The 18,839-nt window shown below is 37.6% G+C and overlaps 1 protein-coding gene across 1 annotated transcript in view; it reads left to right on the forward strand.

Annotated features, from left to right (window-relative positions):
* The window catches only part of tspan15 (tetraspanin 15), a 36,188-nt gene extending 25,444 nt beyond the window's left edge, over positions 1–10,744 (forward strand). The window contains exons 5-8 of the mRNA XM_005733252.1: positions 3,592–3,708; positions 6,372–6,422; positions 6,788–6,901; positions 10,561–10,744. Of these exons, the coding sequence (XP_005733309.1) occupies positions 3,592–3,708; positions 6,372–6,422; positions 6,788–6,901; positions 10,561–10,701 (423 nt within the window). The 3' untranslated portion in view covers positions 10,702–10,744. The remainder of the gene's footprint in view (positions 1–3,591; positions 3,709–6,371; positions 6,423–6,787; positions 6,902–10,560) is intronic.
* The last annotated feature ends 8,095 nt before the right edge of the window (positions 10,745–18,839 follow it).

The raw sequence follows: 18,839 nt of genomic DNA on the forward strand, positions 1-18,839 counted from the left end.
TCCCTCCCCTTAAATTTACTTTAAAGTGTCTTTTTTCCCCTCTATTTGTTACTTCTGTTTTATTCTGTTGCTCCTGTGAAGCACGTTGTAATGTGGAGCTTGAACAATGTTATATAAATAAAGTCATAATTATGGTTATTATTAATACAGTAACAATAGTAAGTGATCCTGAAAAGTTTAGCAAACTTTTTGGAAAAAAAACACCTCAGTCTTTAACCTGTAATCACACGCTCATTATGTTGCTGTAATTGCAACCCACGCTTTGAGCGGTTGGCTCAGAGGGGGACTTAACCATACGATTAGTCACAGTCTGCATGCAAGTAGCTCGTCATCAGTCAGCTGGACAGTCACAAAATTAGTCGCTTATTCTGCAAATATTTAATTCCAGGGGACTTTTGGAAATTTAGTCACAATAAAAAAAAAAATAAAATAAACTCGAGCTACCAGCTTATTGTTGTATACCTCTGCAAACCAGCTCAGCTAAATATTTTGTGAGGGTGACTTTTTGACCAATTAATGTTTATACAAATTCCTGACATGTCACATTCATGAGGATGTAAACACACAGAATTCCTTCAGCCACACACTGCGGGTGAAAAGAGAGAGAAGTGAAGGGAACTGATTTAACAATTACTCCATGAAGGCTCTGTGATTGTCGAGGTTGCCAGTTTAAGAGCTACGGACAGATGGACAACCCTAGAACATAATGGCTTCGGTCATGACTGTCACCAGTGAGGGTCATAAAAATAAACGTGTCACATCACTTTTAAATGACTTTGTATTTCAATTTCAACTTTAGTAAACAAACTGTTGTGTAATCCATCCATCACTCTCACACGTCACATCAGAATCTCAGGAGATGGACGTGTTTTGAAAAGATGCTTCATTTTTATCTCATGAGGCTGCGTAATGAATTGAACAGTCTGCTCATAGACGGGATTAGATTGGGTGATACTGCACTGTTGCACCTACCACACTGAGAACTCTGTGTTCTTATATTAAGTTTTTGTTTGTTGTTGTGGCTTTTTTTTTTTTTTTTTGGGTTTTTTTGTGTGTGACCTTTCTTTGGGTCTTGACCCAGTGCTGGAAAAACAGCTGTGCAGAATCACACCAACAGACTATTGCTTTGGCAAACTGGCATCATATCAGCATACTGATGACACTGCCTGACAAAGAGCGCTCTCATATCTATTCATTTATTCATCGTCCCTCTTTATCTCTTGTCTCATTCTCTCTTTCTGCCTCATGTTCTCCCTCCAAATAAAATATTAGATTCAATAAGTGACTACCAAGCAGAGGTACCAGCATTGGGCTCTGCTTCGCTCATTCTTTACTCTCTGAGGCAGCTGTGCAGTTGCTATCTACCCCAAGTGAAAGCGCAAATCAAACAAAAATAACTGAGATATCAAACGGCAGCTGTAATTTACTCCGAGTGCCATCAATTGAGACATATTTCCCATTTTTATATTCAGATATTGAAAATCCTTTGGTACCAGATGTCATTTATATTGGGTCTAATTTTGTTTTTCTTTCTTATGCTAGTCAAATACAGGCGTAACTCCATTAACAGCTGTATCCCATTAATGCTAATTGTTAACTGAGGCGATACTGCTATGACAAGTTCATTTGCATTTCTTGTATAATGAGAAGTGCCAATTTGAGGCTTATGTCCTATTTTAACAGTGAGTTTGTTCTTCAGCACTACCTTAAAAACTGTCACTGTTATTGTCACTTTGGATGAAAATGGGAAATACCGTTCAGCACACCAAAGCATCGGTGTGGCAACTTTTCCACCCTGTACGATGAAAACTGAGCAAAGAAAGTGCACATTTGTGCCTTCAGCAAATGTAAGAAGAGCTAAATGAAACGAATAAACTGATTGCCTAAGTAATAAACACAGAACGCTTAGGAAATGCCCCCTGAACCACCTTTTCTTATGTTGTAGATGCATAAACACTACAAATTCTCATTTTGGCTTGTTGGTTGGTGGTTGCTGGGAAACATGACATCATAATAAATTGTGCGCAATTCAGGTTTACATGGATGTAAATTAATGTTATTTTTATGAAATAAAACAATATTAGGCTTTTCATAGGTCTTGGAGCTAGATAAATGCTACAAATGGGTCATTTTAGTCCATTTCTAGTTGGTTGCTAGGCAATGTTAAGCCATCATAAAATGTCACACATTATTTAAGTATATCTGGATATAATTTAGATGTTATGTGCATAAACAGTATGAATGGGTCATTTAAGCTTGCTGGTAGGTGGTTGCTAGGCAATGTAATGATGTGAAAACCTTCAGGGTCCCAAGATGTACCTGTGTGCCAACTCTGGTTGCACAACTGCTGATCATTTAGGAAGAGTTTGGAAACAAATGAACAGAGCTTTTGTGTATTATACTGGATTTTGTGTTGTTTGTATATTGAGGAAGACTTAAAACTTTATTAAATACGTTGTTGTCTTACTAATGCTAATGTGTTTTCCCAAGTTTGTTTGCTGTTGATTTGTTTAGGTTTCTTTAGTCTCTTGAGAGTTTGCAAAAGAAGAGGGCAGTAAAAATGACTGGTGCAGCCTCTGCAGCCACTTGTTGATCCCACAACACGTGGCTGCAGGTGATGACACATAATGATTCACTGTTCTTGTGAAGATGATAATTTCCAAATTTGATGCAGGTCAGTGAAGCAACAAATTCTCTTTGAGTATTCCAAATTAGTCCTTTTATCTCCTCCTGGTGAAGTATTTTGTATTTTCAGGTTTTCCTCAGATCTGAATATTAACATAAATTCTGATACATGGCCTGTGATGTACGAGCCACCTGTCCGGGTGGTATCCTGCCTCTCACTGAATGACATCTGAAATGGGCCCAAAAACCCCGTGACTCCGAATTGGATTAGTTATTAAGGAAATGGATGGATAGACAGATGGATGGACTTGTGCCGGAGTCGGCTCTGAGTATTTTGTACACAAACAGGCCAGCACTTTACAAGACAGGGACAAAGATGCATCCCAGAGGAAGAGCTTACATTTCTAGTGGGAAGGAAAAATGCACCTGCTCTTAAAAGTAATGAAGGAAGTAGATATAAGCAGGTTTTTGGATATGTGCAAATATCACAACACCTACCGACCTTTTCAAGAATGTGGTAGAAGGAATGAAAGGGGGAAGCTGTGTTTGCACAGTCAAATAAATTTGCCACCAGTGGAAAATTGTATTTGGATAGTAAACACAGCTGCATCTGAATGTGAATATTGATGGTATAGTTTACCTCATTTGTCTTGTAAACAGCTCAGTAAAATATTTTGTACAGGGAAACGTCACTTCTTCAGGGGAAAGCCCTTCGATCTGCTCCTTTGAAATTCTGGCTGAAAGGAAAAGTGTGAGAGAGAATCAAATACTAACCGGATGCCAAATGTTGTTAATTGTGATTAATTTCATCCTAAAATGCTACTTTTGGCATCATACCAGCACAACAGAATGAATCATGTTCACATAGTTAGTTACTTATTGACTCTCTCTGTCTCTCCTGTGTTTTAAAACCACTTTCCTTTTCCTTCTTACCTTTAATATTGTCATCTTTGTCCTCTTTGTCAGTTTAAGTGTTGTGGAGGTGAAGAATTTAAAGACTGGAAAGTCAACATGTACCACAACTGTAGTGCGCCTGGTCCGTTAGCCTGCGGTGTCCCATATACCTGCTGTGTTACTACTAAGGTAGGTGTCATTATTGATGGTCTTACCACTACATCGGCTGGTACAATATATGCTTTTCTTGTTGCAATAATACCTCTTGTATTACCAGTTTCTATGCATGATGCTAACTGCTTCTGCCTCTTCTGATAATACTGCTATAGCACAATTTATGTTCAGCTACTACATTTAAAACATTTTTATTATTATTATAATTACAAGTACATATTTTACATGGTATATAACATTTAAATTATGTTTTTTTTTAGAAACTACTTGTGGGTAGACTTTTACATCCATCATGGGCATGAATGTCATGGAAATTTAGGGCATTTAATGGTTTCTTTGAACAGCTTTTGTTTTTAATGACCGTTTGGGGGGGAGAACAAGAATTGGGTGCACAAGTTTGAATTTGAACTTATATTGCACTGACTACAACCAGTAGTTTTTCTTTTATCAGCATTAAAAAGATTTGTTTGACAGCACTCATCAGATTGACCAATATTCAGAACAAGGGAAATCCAAGGAATTCAGCAAAAATCTAAATTGGAGACTAGTAGATTTGAACAAGTTGGAAAAGTCGCTTGGAGCCATTTCTAAACAACTGCAGATCATCAGTTCAGACGGGTCTATGTAAGCACAATTTACTGGAAGAATGCCAAAACTGTCATCATCACATAAGAAGAAATTGGTTGTAGGATGTTCAGAATAAACCGAGGCTCAAATCTGCTGTGAACTGGAAGCCATATGCCTTTTGGAGAAAGGTTTTATGGTCAAAGACTGAGCTTTTTGACTATAGTGACAGCTTGAGGTTTTCAAACTTTCAACTGTCAAGCACGATGGTGTCATGCTCTGGGGCTGCTTTGCTGCCTGTGGTACATTACATCACACAGAGTAGATGGAATAATGATCGATGAGTACCTCCAAATTCTTCAGCTTCATCTCAAATCAACAGCTAGACACTTAAAACCAAGACACAGATGGGTGTTCCAGCAGGACAATAACCCCAAACACTCATCAAGACTGATTTGTGGTTTGAAATGTTGACCAGTTTAATATATGTGTGGATTTGAGAAAATCCTAAAATACATTCAAACTTGTAAACCAAATGCTAAAAGACCAAAATGACACTGGCATTTATCATCTTAAAGTGTATCTCATGCTGACCTATTTTTAATGGGGTCCAGTTATAAAAACATATGAAGCTAGAATACATTAAGTCCCCTGTAAAAGAGGATTGCACATATTTAACACACCTGTCTCTTCACTGGAGTTGATGAACACTTCATGCTAAGAGGTTTTTAAAAACAATTGTGTAGATGTTTTGTGGCTGCAGTGGGAATGAACAAAGTCTGATTAGTTAAAGCTAAAGATTCCAGGTTTGCTGTTGGGTGATATTCACGTGAAAATACGTGAATAAATGGCTTAATGGCTAAAGTGTGGCGTGAATTTATCTTGATACATCCTCATCTGTCTCATGAGAGGGTTTTTGATCTGCAGTTGTGCTGAGGAGAACTCCCAAAATCCCACGCAGCTTCACTTCTGAGAGACAAATTACACACTGTGAGATGCTGGCATTTTATTTGCTCAGGAAGGCACCTTCTCACTGAGGGCATGCAGTCTCACAATCACAGTGGGAGCTGAAGATCAGAGTTAGATACCAACTAATCTGTAATTTTATCATGTTTGTTCCTGAATTTGTTTTTTTAGTTTTGGATTTGTGTGTGTGTGTGTGTGTGTGTGTGTGTGTGTGTGTGTGTGTGTGTGTGTGTGTGTGTGTGTGTGTGTGTGTGTGTGTGTGTCATTAAAGCTCTCAGACACACAGGCCTAAAGATCTGTCGGCGACACCTTCCTCAACCCTCAGCCCCAAGCAACTGCTAAACAACTGAAATTCTGATTTTCATCTGCAAAGTGGTTGGCATTAAGGAATGCACATTTTTCTCTAGTGCTCAGTGGCTGCCAGTGTCTGTGTGTCTGGGTCTTAAAGTAATAGCTCTTGCATGCAGAGTGACATTTAAAATGCACCTCTTCACCCTATATTGTGATTAAGCCTTAGCCATGGCATGTGCAGGCAATTTTCTCCACCTCTAAGTAGCAAAGGCTCCCTGTAATCTGTACACCTACACTGTCCAGTAATTATAAGGACAAAGAGAACAAAGAGAAAGTCTCGAGCTAAACACACAACAGTTTGACGAACTGTCTGAACTAATGAAACTGATCTCATCCGACATTCTCTAAAATTTAATTTTATTTAAAGGTTTCTGTGTTGGGTCAAACTTTTTGTTAGATGTTTAGATCTATCTTTCGTTCGTTAGTTCGTTCTTTCTTTCTTTGACTGATGTGGAATAAAAATGGTCTTGACAAACTGTTTGGCAGAGAGAAAATGGCAAAACGGATCCCTACCTGCCAGAGATGACTCACATAAGTGGCAACGGATGCTGTAGAGCAGAGCATATATGCCCTTAATGCAGACTTATCTTTGCGAACAAACATGGATATAATAATTTAGAGGTTTATTTTTTACTTCCACTTAATTTTAGTTTTAATACAACAAGATGCAGACTGCAGATGACTCTGTTCTGAAGATAAAACCGTTAGATTAGATAAAAGCTTTTATTCTCCTGGCTGTCCCCACACTGTACAGCTTTCTGTTAATTTTTATTTGAAACATTTTACTTCTCTTTCAGAATAATGAAGTGCCCAACACTATGTGTGGGTACAAGGCCCTAGATGACAAGGTAAGACCACCAAGTCATAAAACAAAGATGAGCTCTTCCCACTTTATTATGTGCTGAAATATCCATTGTGACTATTGTGTGCTTTATATCCACAGAAGGTTCATTTAAACTGGGAATTGCAGACAGAAAACTGGCAGTTGCTGTTCTTTTTATCTCATTGACAGCTGAATGTTTCTTAGCAATAACTCTGGGTGTGCTGTGTCGCTCTCACAACTGAGGACAAGTGTCAGATAATTAAGTAATGGACTGGGCTTATTATAAGCAAGGAACAGAAAGTTAAACAGTTGGAAGAAAGGAAAGGGAGCTGCCTTTGACTTTTTGTAGTTTTGAAATTGGACTAACCACCAGTGTTCTGTGTCCCACAGCATCAACCACTGCCTGACATCTATACCAGAGGCTGCACCGGTGCATTCATTTACTGGCTGCTGGACAATTATAAGATTATGATCATACTTCTGTTTTTGATCCTAGTGCCTCAGGTATACACACACACACACACATACACACACATTTGTACAGTGAGATAGTGATACAGATGCTTTACCTTATCTGTGGCCTTTTCTTCTCCTAATATGTTTGTATAGGAGTGTTCATGCAGAAATGAATGAAAGACCATGTGCTTGACTCTGTTTGCATGTGCAAATATTTACACTCATTTTTAATGTGTTTTATCCCAACAGTGACTCACTTTGTAACTGTGTGTTTTTAAAAAGTTCGAAACAAATACAGTTGTTATTGCGGTGACGGGAAAGCTGTCGATGGTGGGTACAAACAACAGCAATTAACTTCTTCAAAAGGGTGTCTGAATAAAAGTGCGGCGCTCTGGAGGGGAGGGGCACAGAGTAGAGGCATACATCTTTCAATTGTTGCCCATGGGACAGAAAATGGATTTAAAAAGATGCGCTGAAAAAGCCTTTTAGAAGCACAATTTAACATAAAACATTAGCTGCAAAAAACAGGCTGGTTTAGTATGATTTACCTGAGACAAGGATGACTAAGTTATATTTTAATGTGTAGTACTATATACAGTATGAGGAGTTGTTTATGTCACTTTGTAGCTAAATGAGTTTTATTTTCATTATGGATATTTATTCCCACCACGGATGTTTATGGAATAATTACCATTTAATTTTACTTTACCTTTTAACAATTAAATGTTTAAACTCAATACAAAAGTATAGACAGATGTACAGATGGGCAAATAGATAAATAATGTAATAAAAGTCTCAACAGAAAGCCTGTTTAGACAAAACAAATAAATGTAGACTAAAAAGACTGTCTCCCCGGCCTTTATTCATGTACGAGGAACAACTAAAAAATTCTGAGCTTGTAAATGGAGATAGTCAGCAGCAGTGTCTTTTGTAACAAGATGAGATAAATAATCTGGAGCATGGCCACTTAGCACTCTGTGTGTAAATACAAGAATTTTAAACAAATGCTAAAATCTCTTGGGAGCTAATTTATTGAGTATAAGATGGGAGTGTTGTGAGCTTGATTTCTAGAACATGTTGTTAAATATCAACACGTTAATAGTCTGGACGCAGTATTTTGTACAGCTTGGAGAGATTATCTGTCAAAACCGGTAAACAGGGCATTACAATAATCTAAGCACAAATGCAGGAATTGTTTTGGGGTGGGGGTTTTTTTTTTTTTTTTGGTTTTTTTGGGAGGTTTTTTTTTTTTTTTTTTTTTTGGTTCAGCTGCGCAGACCAGAGAAGAATCTAATATTGTACCAAAATTTCAAACACTGAACTTTACATTTGAAACAAAAGAAGCAAGAGCCGGACTGATTTTAGGATATAGTTCAGGTGCTATAATTATTGCTTCAGTAAAGTTGGCATTTAATACAAGGCAACTGCTAGAGAGCTAAACCCAGTTAAACAGTGGGTCCAGCTGGTGAAGCTTAAAAGACATATATGGTTGAATGTCATCACCATAGAAATGATAAGAAATGTCATTAAAATACTAAATGATGCCAGCTGAAGCATGTAGAAAGAAAATAATACTGGACCCAGGACTGAACCTTGTGGAACCCCACAGGTTAGGGAGATAATGTTAGAGGTGGCCAAACAGAGAGATTTCATGCAAGGTTGTACAGTTTTTCAGTTGACCTTTTTGTGATAGGTGTGGCTGCAGTGATGTGTCATTTGTACTTCAGATTTTGAGAAGGCAAACTTGTATTTGCTTCTGTATTTACCAAAACAGCTTGCAGAGACTTATAGAGTGTACCTTTTAGAGCTCAGTGGAATAATAATGGATTGGATTTATATAGCGCTTTACAATACCACTATTCATTCACACTCTGGTGGGGGCAGCTACAGTTGTAGCCACAGCTGCCCTGTGGCAGACTGACAGAAGCAAGCCTGCCATATCGCGCCATCGGCCCCTCTGGCCAACACCAGTAGGCAAGTAGGGTAAAGTGTCTTGCCCAAGGACACAACAACCAGGACAGAGAGCCCAGGGATCGAACCGGCGACCTTCCGGTTACAGATGCGATTCCCAACCCCCTGAGCCATGGTCGCCCCGAATAAATCATCCAAAACCCAGATTAGCAAATGGAATAAAATGGAAATTGCTTCACCCCTTAGGCACATCTGACAGCTCCACAGCCTTAGGAGAGATAAAATCAGCTGTGCAGTTACTTGCTGGTCCAATTTATTTAGATTTGCCGGGACCAAACAGGCCATAATAAAAACACAAAAATTAACTTTTATTTTAAAATATTCTGTCTGAACTTAAAATGGACCAAAGATTTTCTTTTTAAATCAGACTTTTGTTCTTTTCCAGCATTAAAAGAACAAATGCACACTATTCATTCACTCTGCACACCTTATACTCATTCATTTGGTAGTGTGGATGTAACGGCACAGATGCTGTTTTTCATTACTTTGCCATTTCTACCCTCATAAATCCCATTTTCAATCATACATTTAATAATCCACACACTCTGGCAGCTATGAATATATGAATGTAGGCTGTGCTGGACTTTAATAAGCATGTTGAACTTCACTGAGCTGTGCAGAAGGTGTCAGTCGTCTGGTTCATTACACAGGTGCTTCTCTTTTGCTCTTTGTCACACATCCTGATTTCTCAGGTGATGCCCAACATTTAATCTGGTGTCCCACTCTGTCAGATATTTGAGGTTACTTACGAATGTTTAGTTCCAAGTGGAAAATTTCATCTAACTCAACAGAAATCTCTATATAGCAGGACAAGTCATTTTCATCTCAGCTTCCAGTTTAGATTCCAATTGTGTGTATTTCTGGACGTGTGGTTAGTGTAGGTCTAATTAATAAAAAATAATAAAATAAATATTAAGCAAGTTTTATTCAAGACATATTAAAACGGAAAAAAAAATACACAAAGTGTATTTTTTGGCTGTGAACAATCCAAAAATGTGTATGTGATTAAAAGTACCTTTGTTCCTCTCATTTCTATGATTCACTGAGATTATTCTGACAAATTTCACAATCATGAAAAAGCAAATGGAACGAATACCAGCTCTAAATATAAATAAATAGATTAAAGTATTGCTGATATGTGTGCTTTTGTTATCTGAGATGTGAGCTTAATTTCTGGGATGCGTTTGCAGAGTAAGTAGAAAAGATTTTTTTGGTGAAGGCTGTGCAGATACTTGTCAGCTATTCCTCAAAACTGCATTAGGCACAAACTTAAACAGACCTGTATTTAATAATTAGCTGATTTCTTTCAGGCCTGAAAAACAAAAAACAAAGCTGGGAGGAGGTACCAGGTGTCTAGTTTGCTAGTTCTCGTTTGGGAAACAGAAGCAGAGAGATTTCGCACTCAATTTCGTTGTGTGGACAGATGTGGCAGTAGTAGTCGCGTGCCCTTATTGCAGACTGTATCTCTGTATCTCTGCAAAGACAAACTCAGAAGCATACAAAGCAGCCTGATGTTGCTTCATGTGATCTTTCAAAGGATGTCCAGTTTATCTAAACACACATTTCCTTTGTTCCTTCCGCCTCACATCTCTTCTTTTAATCTCTTTCTCATATCTTACATTAGGGAGGCTTAGATACAAGGTAAAGACACAAATGAGACTAATGAGAAGCAGCCACAGTCACCTTTCTTCCACCATGCTTATTAAGATTCTCTCTCTCTCATTCCCTCTGTCTAGTTCTTCGGTGTGCTAGTCACCCGGATATATATCACTCGTGTTGAAGACATAAGTAATCAGTATGCTGAACCCACCGAAGATGCACGACGTCAGAAAGGTCGCTTGGACAAATGGTTCAAATGTATGCCAGAATGGGACTGACAGAAAACTGCAAGTAGCGAAGAGATCTGATGTTCAATTGTGCTTTTTTTTTTTCTTTTTCTTTTTTTCAGCGTCCACTGTTTTACTTACTTTTAACAACTTTGTTGAAATACGGTGTACTAATGGTGGAAAATACTCGTTTAGATATGAGCTTTTAACTGCAATGTGCCTAACATGGTCTCAGGGATAAAGACAAAATACAAAACAACCACTTTTGTTTCTTTCTTTTATGTGAAATGAGTCTTTTCCAGTGCAACACACAATCACAGTTTGTGGCATTGCCTTAATTCTGATACTTTTCTGCCCCTGTTTCTTCTGTTGATTAAACCATTGCTTGACCTTTCTAAATAATCAATGCTGAATTGGTATTGAAGTGCTGGTATGCATAAAAATGGTCTAAAATGACTTTTTTTGTTTGTTGCTTAAAAACAGCTGGTCAGTTTGCCTTATTTGTATCTCCTGATGTGTCCACGACAAGTGTTACCTATGATGCTCAGATGTATTACAGATATTTTATTAAAGCAAAAAAAACCTTTATTATGAAATATAATTTTGTCAGTGGGAACAGAAAAAAAATATGAATCTTAGTAAAGTGGCAATGCCATAACCGACTATCTCAGGGTGCCTATAAGCAGCAACCTTGTCTTTTAGAATATTGCCACTGCATGACAGTTTGAATACTGCTGTTAATAGACTTGCATGTAGTATGTATCCTACTCCTTATTTGTGTAGTGGTTGACAATCAGCACAGTACAACTGTCTTTAGTCAAACAATTATGCAGTGGAAATGACGATTTGTGATTGACATGTTAGTCATGATTGCATGTTTTCAAGCTGCCTTTTCACAGAATAGTGAAGTTATAAAAGCAGCACTTTAGATCTGCCGTGGCCAAAGCTGCGGACGTGGCACAAATTTTGTTTCCTGTAATTTGCCGCTTGACTTTTTTTATTTAGCTTTTTTTTTACATGTTTCTGTGATCTAATGAAGAACAATTTGGGGCGTTTCATAATTTTCAAAGACTTTTATTGGCAAATAAATCAGATTTATGTAAACAGTGCCTGTTTGCAGTGTTGACCCTTCGTCGTAACAGCTCCCTCTGGCATGCTGAATATCAGTTTCTGAGTTCACGAGTATGCTTCTGATCACTCTGCGAAACAGTATACGATCACTGTGAACTGCCAAAATTAAAGCAGTAAATTGTATGAAGTAAAAAATTTGTGCCACTGCCAACAACAAAAAACCACATGATGCCTAACAACAGGTTCAAAGGGAACAATACAGACATATTTCCCACTGACTATTGTTGTGTGGAAAGATGTAACAGGAGTAGTAGTGTGGCCTTGTTATTTAGAAAGAGCATCATTACAGCAGAGCTATAAGTGTAACTCACTCGGTAATGAGTGTGGGTGTAGAAGTATACAACGTGAGGTATAGCGACGTTTATTTACCACTAATTACCAGCAGTAAATCAGTCACAGAGTTCTTCCTGAACATGGTGAAATGCTTGGAAGTATAGTCGCAAAATGTCTGCACAACACTACCATGAGTTCCCAGAACCTCAAACTTCACAAGCTATGGAAAGCTGACTGGTAACCACACTCCCCCCCCCATATATTGCTAATATGCTAACCACATAATAATAATAATGGATTGGATTTATATAGCGCTTTTCAAGGCACCCAAAGTGCTTTACAATGCCACTATTCATTCACACACTGGTGGAGGCAAGCTACAGTTGTAGCCACAGCTGCCCTGGGGCAGACTGACAGAAGCAAGGCTGCCATATCGCGCCATCGGCCCCTCTGGCCAACACCAGTAGGCGGTAGGGTAAAGTGTCTTGCCCAAGGACACAACGACCAGGACAGAGAGCCCGGGGATCGAACCGGCGACCTTCCGGTTACATAGTGCACATTGGATTCAAACTCATACCTTCGGTGACTACCCCCCCCTACTACTTGTCAAAGTGATGTCACCGAACATAATGCAACACCATTGGTTATTTCTCAAGTTAGCACGACGGTTCAGTGGTTTGCACTATTGCCTCACAACAAGAGGGTCCTGGGTTTTCCGCAGGACCTCTAGTTTCTACACTGGGACACTCTCTTGCAACATAAAGCTCAAAACCTAAAGTGTTTCACATACTTAAAGTAAAATAAAGGTTAAAAAAACAGATTGGTCTAAATGAATTAACATTGTAGAGAAGCAGATATTGCTTTACAATATATTACAGCTTATCGTCATTGTGGTTTTACTATTGACGTTTATATATGCACTTGTTATGACCTAACTGAACAATGTGAATTTATTGTACTGTTGAACTTCTTGTGTCTGACGTAACATCAAACCAGAGACAGAAGTTGGGTTTATTTTTTGTTTGGTTTTTTTTGGGGGGGTTTTTTTGTTTGTTTTTCTTCCTTTGTCAGATGTACACATTACTATCTTTAATTTGTATCTATTCCTGTAATATATTATACTGCAGCTACATCATGGCTAAAGCACATTTGCAATCATTTCAGGTTCCACTCAGTTCTTGCCTTTATTTATTCGACCAAGGTTTACAGAATATTGCAGTGGTCCAGAAATTTTTTTTAATTTTTTTTTTTGTTGCAAATTACATATTTTATTAATTAGGTGTTGGTTGAGCTTGAGCATTTGTAACTACTGGCTGGTGTATGTACTCTGTTGTATGGGGGTTTTATTATGTGTTACAGTTATTTTATACTCTTTACTGTGAGGATGCGTTTAGAGAGAATCAGTTTCAATATAAAGCGACAACAGCTTCTAGCATTAAGGAAATTATTTTTTTATGATTTGATGCATTTAAAAATGAAAACTATTTTTAGTTACATGGATTTAATTACATTAATGTCACTCAATGTGCTTCGTTTGTCTGCTTCATTAAACTAACGGTGCTAAGGGAACTATTTTGGCTAATTAGTTTGTCACAACTACATTTTTTGGAAATTTGATTGAAACTGTAATGTAAGTTAAATAAAAATATATTGACCCAGTTCACCGTCCATGTGATATAACAATATATATGGGTAGTTCTGTTATTTTCATATTCATTATTTGTCACTGGTTGTATAAATATGTACAAAGGTGGTCTCAGCTCCAAAGTTTATACAATGTTGGAAAGACTGCACAACATAATTTGAAAGTATGTTTTTGAAATGCTTTGTTGGGTTTAGGTTGGAAAATAAAATGATTAAAATATTTTAAGAGTCCTGTTGTTTGTCTTTTAGTGGACTGTATTTAAGGAACAAACCACAAAAGCAACTCAATCACCAAACATCTCCCCAAGTCTACACCCTTTCCTAAAAATTGTCACCTCTGGCTTAAACATTAAAACCGCTTTAAAATTATAGTACTCAATAGGTCGTCCTGTGAAGGTATTTCGGGTGATGCTGTATAAATGATTGTTGATATCATACTGTGTATTTTCTAGGCCAGGCTTCATCCTGAGTTTACAGCTGTGTGTAAATTTTTCATGTTGAAGTATGTGAGCATCTACAGACGAAGACGGAACAGATGAAAAATGTAAAAGTTCCTGAATTATTTCCATAAAAGTCTCCAAACAGAGCCAGTTCTTGTAATAATTCAAGCTGTCACATTCAGCTCCACTGTTACAAACCGTCACTAATGCTTACATGTAAAATGCCCAAGAATGGTCCGTATAACAGGACATTCATACCAAAACATACAAGACAACATAAGAATATTTTATTAGATTCGCATTGGAGAAAGAAACCTACTCGTTGAATTGTTTGTTTGGTTTAAACATAATATCAAAATAAGTAAACACATTTATCAAAGACTCAGGCTGAGTGACAAAAATCTTTGTTGTGTTAAAAACAATATGTTGCAATAGTAACATTTTACAGTATATTTAGGCTAAAACAGTGACCAAAATTTGTGGCACTGAAACCTCTAAAATTGAAAGATTAGTTTAGAGTCAGTTTATTTCTAATTTTACTTTTTACATTACCAAACAGTGCTATACTAGAAGCTTCTCAAACACAAGCACCATGTGTACATGACGTCTCTTCTGTTTTACACATTAGAAGAGTTTATGTGAAAAGAGCAGGAATGTCCACAGAGGCTTGGTGTTTATCTGTTGTACGATCTTTCTTCCTCCTGCTCCTGCTGCTCCACAGACTTCCTGCTGAATCGAACCCATTAATATTTTACTTCGACCACCACTCAGGACCAGAAAGTTATTTTGTTTTATCACAGAAAGAAGACACTTTGGGGAATGATCTGAAAGCAATGGCCATGTTCCACTCACCAAAACGATATAAATAATCATAGCAATACACTCAGACTCTGGCTCAATTTTAAAGCAAGTACTGTAAGCTGTCCATGACACAAAATTAAAAGATGATCACAGCTATTCATCTCCTTGAGAGCAGTCATGTGGTTACCCCCAGACCACTATGAAATTGAGCTTTTATAGAAATACAACCTTAGGCAGAAATTTAGGGACAAAGGATACTAGATCCTCTTTCTCAGGGAAAAATAAAGTTAACCTTTTCAAGACAGCATTGTAAATATACCTATAATATCTCATAATATAATATACACTCACACCAATTCATCTTGTGGTAATTATATTTGTAAAACAATACATTTTCAATTAATTCATTTTGTTAGCTGCACCATAACACAGTTTATGATCTTGTATTTCAGTGCAGCAGTCGTATTATGTTGTCTTCTAATGCATGACTGTCGAGAAATGGCCAAAAAAAAGAAAATCGCTCCAATAAATTTCTTTAATCTTTTCTAAACTTTTACTTGAACTTCAAAGAAAAAAAACTGAAGTGAAGGAAAGACATTAAGAAGAATTCATAATGATTACTGGTGCGCTCAGAGAGTCTGACTGCACTTAACACTGGCCTCCTTAATATTGTTCTTGAATTAGGTCTCAAATGGCAATGTCCCGAAAATGTGGTAAGCTCATCTTAATTGCTTCAGTTCAGTAAAAGAGAACAACTGGTGAACAATATTACTTCAGCTGCAAGATTAAATTCCAGAGGGAATAAATAGCCTATAAAAGGAAATAAAATGCTTGTCACATTGAAATTAGTTGCGTATCCTTGGCCACTCATGTTTTCTCTTCATAGACAGATGAGCAAGTGTAACTAATGCCTTTATTAAGGCTTTCTGTGACAGAAGAAAAATTAATTATGATCATCCTAAGGCAGCAGCACCTAAATTGAGGATATAATTAATGCAAACTGAATTATGGTAAACCTTAAATTGACTCTGATCAGTTTTATGTAGCTCATAATCCTTCTTTAGATTAGCTACGCAAGAAGCAGTTTTTATAACAGTAGCAAAATGTTCAAAGTTCACCTGTGGGTTTAACAGCCTGCCGCTAAAGGTTCAAAATATATCAGCAGGATATGGCAGAAAATATCTCTTATCTGACTGACTGTTTTCGCGAACGAGTGTTACTTTGAACTCTGGGACGGCGTTATCGGCTTTCCTTTTATAAAGGATGGTCCGGTGTATAATAAAGGAAGCACTGAAGCACCTTTCCTAGGGATTTAAAGAATTCAAACAGCTCTTGTTATGACTGCCACACAGATACTCCACAGAATCCCTTCACTCTGTTAGGAACCTTGCTAAAACCATAGGACTACAGCCTGTGTTTATCCAGACAGGGGGCCTGTCCACAACTACAACCATTGTTGTATTTGCTTAAGATAGAATTTCACAATTTCCCAAGCACCCACTGCCTGAGAGTGGTTACTTGATATAGTGAGATAGTTGAGATAGTCACATATTTCTTCCGGCAAGCTTCCAGCCGAGTAGTTTGTCCTTGACAATTAGTCATGAACCATCTTGCCTCATCTGCAGGCAAATTTAGGAGGGCAAACCTCTCTTGGTGTGGGAGTCATCTTGTGAGCTTATGGTTTTACATCATGAGAGAAAAAGTATGTGTATCTCCCTCTCAGTCTGGCTTTCTGTCTCCCCCTTGACTTTCATCTCTCCTCTTCAGCTGTTTACACCAAAACAAGCAGACAGCTGTACAGACAGCAGAGTGATTGGTCTGTCAGGCACACGGCATGTCTTATATGACCATAAGTGAAAGGGTTACAGAAGCAAACAGTATATGCTTTAAATCAGACTCTTCGCTGGTTTTATAGTTTGTTTATAGTTCCTCTGAGGATGTAGGCTGTCTGCATGTCTGCTGCTTCTGTCTCTTTGTGGAATCCAAATCTCAGCGATGTTCAGGACTCAGTGGGGGTCACACCATCTGTTGCAGCATTCAGTCACGTTAGTTGTCGCTGAAGATGGTTCTTTACAACAATGACATTTGGCAGCAAGTCTTCCATAGAGAGCATTTTTGATCAGGCTTCTCTGGACTGTGAACAAGGGCTCTGCTCTTTATCTTTTACCTCTTACTAGTTCTGCTCCATAATGTGACTAGGAGACGTTTCATCCATTTCTGGCTGCTTACGAGCAACAGATAATTACTGGCACTGGGGTGAATTCAACCTGAAAAGTGTTTGTTTGTCAGGGCAGTTTACCGTTAACACTTCAGATATTTTATGTGCACCCTCCTCAGAGGTTTATACTCTTTTATTTTTTTATTTCATTTTAGAGTCATTTTAAGAACAAAAATTTCTGTATATTTGAAAAAAGCAAATATGCATAAAAATAAAACAAACTATACTCATAAACCGCCCGATGACATTGCAGAACAAGTTTCAGCCAGCAGCTGTCAGTTGACCTTTTACCTGTTATCAGACAGAAAATATATATAAGATATGTAGAGTCATGTGACAAAGCAGTACCCTCAGATAACCTTCACCAAATGTAATTTTACTATGTGTCATTATTTATTAAACAAAAATTAAACCAAAATGCAGACGCAGTGCACGCCAGCTTTCTCTTCACCCTGACATGAAGAAGACGATGGATGGATGGTTTTGTTTAGTCTGTTTTTTAATGGTACTGTCATGAACTTTAACATTTGACACTCTAAATGAAGCCTATATGTCTGAGATGTAGCTCTCGGGTGTTCTGCATTTTCTCTCTGCATTACTCATTCTGACCTCGGGGTGAATTTCCTGGCAATATTGAATGTTTTCCATTTGTGAATATTCCTTCTGATTGTAGAATGATGGACTTTGATTAGCAGCACCTGGTTGCTATTTACCCTCTTAATTTCTGTGAAAGCAATAGGAGTATACTGCTTCTGCATTAAATACATATAATGAAACACTGTAACAAATTATGGTGACAAAATACTTTCAAAGTCAGTGGAAGCACATCACATTCGACATGGTAAAAATCCCATTGCTGAGTAATCTATATTCAATGTAAGATCAAGATAACCGTGCGTTGGCTAGTCTCATGTTTTAAAAGTTCAATTAGCGATTATTTTTAATTAACATTAAAAAAATTCTAATTTATTTAGCTAATAAGAAACCATAGCATTTCTTTCTAAAGCAAAGACAGGGAGATACACATATAAGAGTGCAATCAATAGTGTGTGAGTTATCATTGAGATCTATAGCTCTAAAATTACTTTGTTACTTATAAAGAAAGAGAAATCATTGTGCAGTCAGTTTATTGGCAGACTCATAAAGATCGCAGAGATGCTGTATATTCACTCTTCCATTGCAATTATTTATACACAGGTGCTTTCTCCCACACACTGACACTATGTCCCAGTATGCAGCAATGTGTGGGAGTGAGCTGGCCTATTAGTGTTGTAGATAGCCCTGTGTCTGGACTGATGCTGACATTTAGCCCTGACCCATGTAAGAAAGTAATCTAATTATTTTGTGGGAGCAGTGAACATTTTTTCTCTTTGCATACTTAAACAGTTAAACTGTAGCTTGCCAATGATACACATTGTTCCTGTTTATATCGTTAGTTAGCTCAACTTGTTTGTGTCGACATACCACATCAGAGACACGTCTAATGGGCTGTGGCCACGGATGTATACTTGACATGCGTATACTTCTCTCTCTGTGACTATTACAACAAATTAGCTAATTACTCTTCAGAGCAGACATGATTTGTCTGATCTGAAGCTGGCATTTAGCACTGACACTCAATAAACTAACAACAGAAATAGATGAAAAGCAGCAACCACTACAGGATCCCCTGAGAGTACTGC

The sequence above is a fragment of the Pundamilia nyererei genome, unplaced genomic scaffold, assembly GCF_000239375.1.
Source record: "Pundamilia nyererei isolate P.nyererei 1_Seehausen unplaced genomic scaffold, PunNye1.0 scaffold00051, whole genome shotgun sequence".
In the NCBI taxonomy this organism is placed as follows: domain Eukaryota; kingdom Metazoa; phylum Chordata; class Actinopteri; order Cichliformes; family Cichlidae; genus Pundamilia; species Pundamilia nyererei.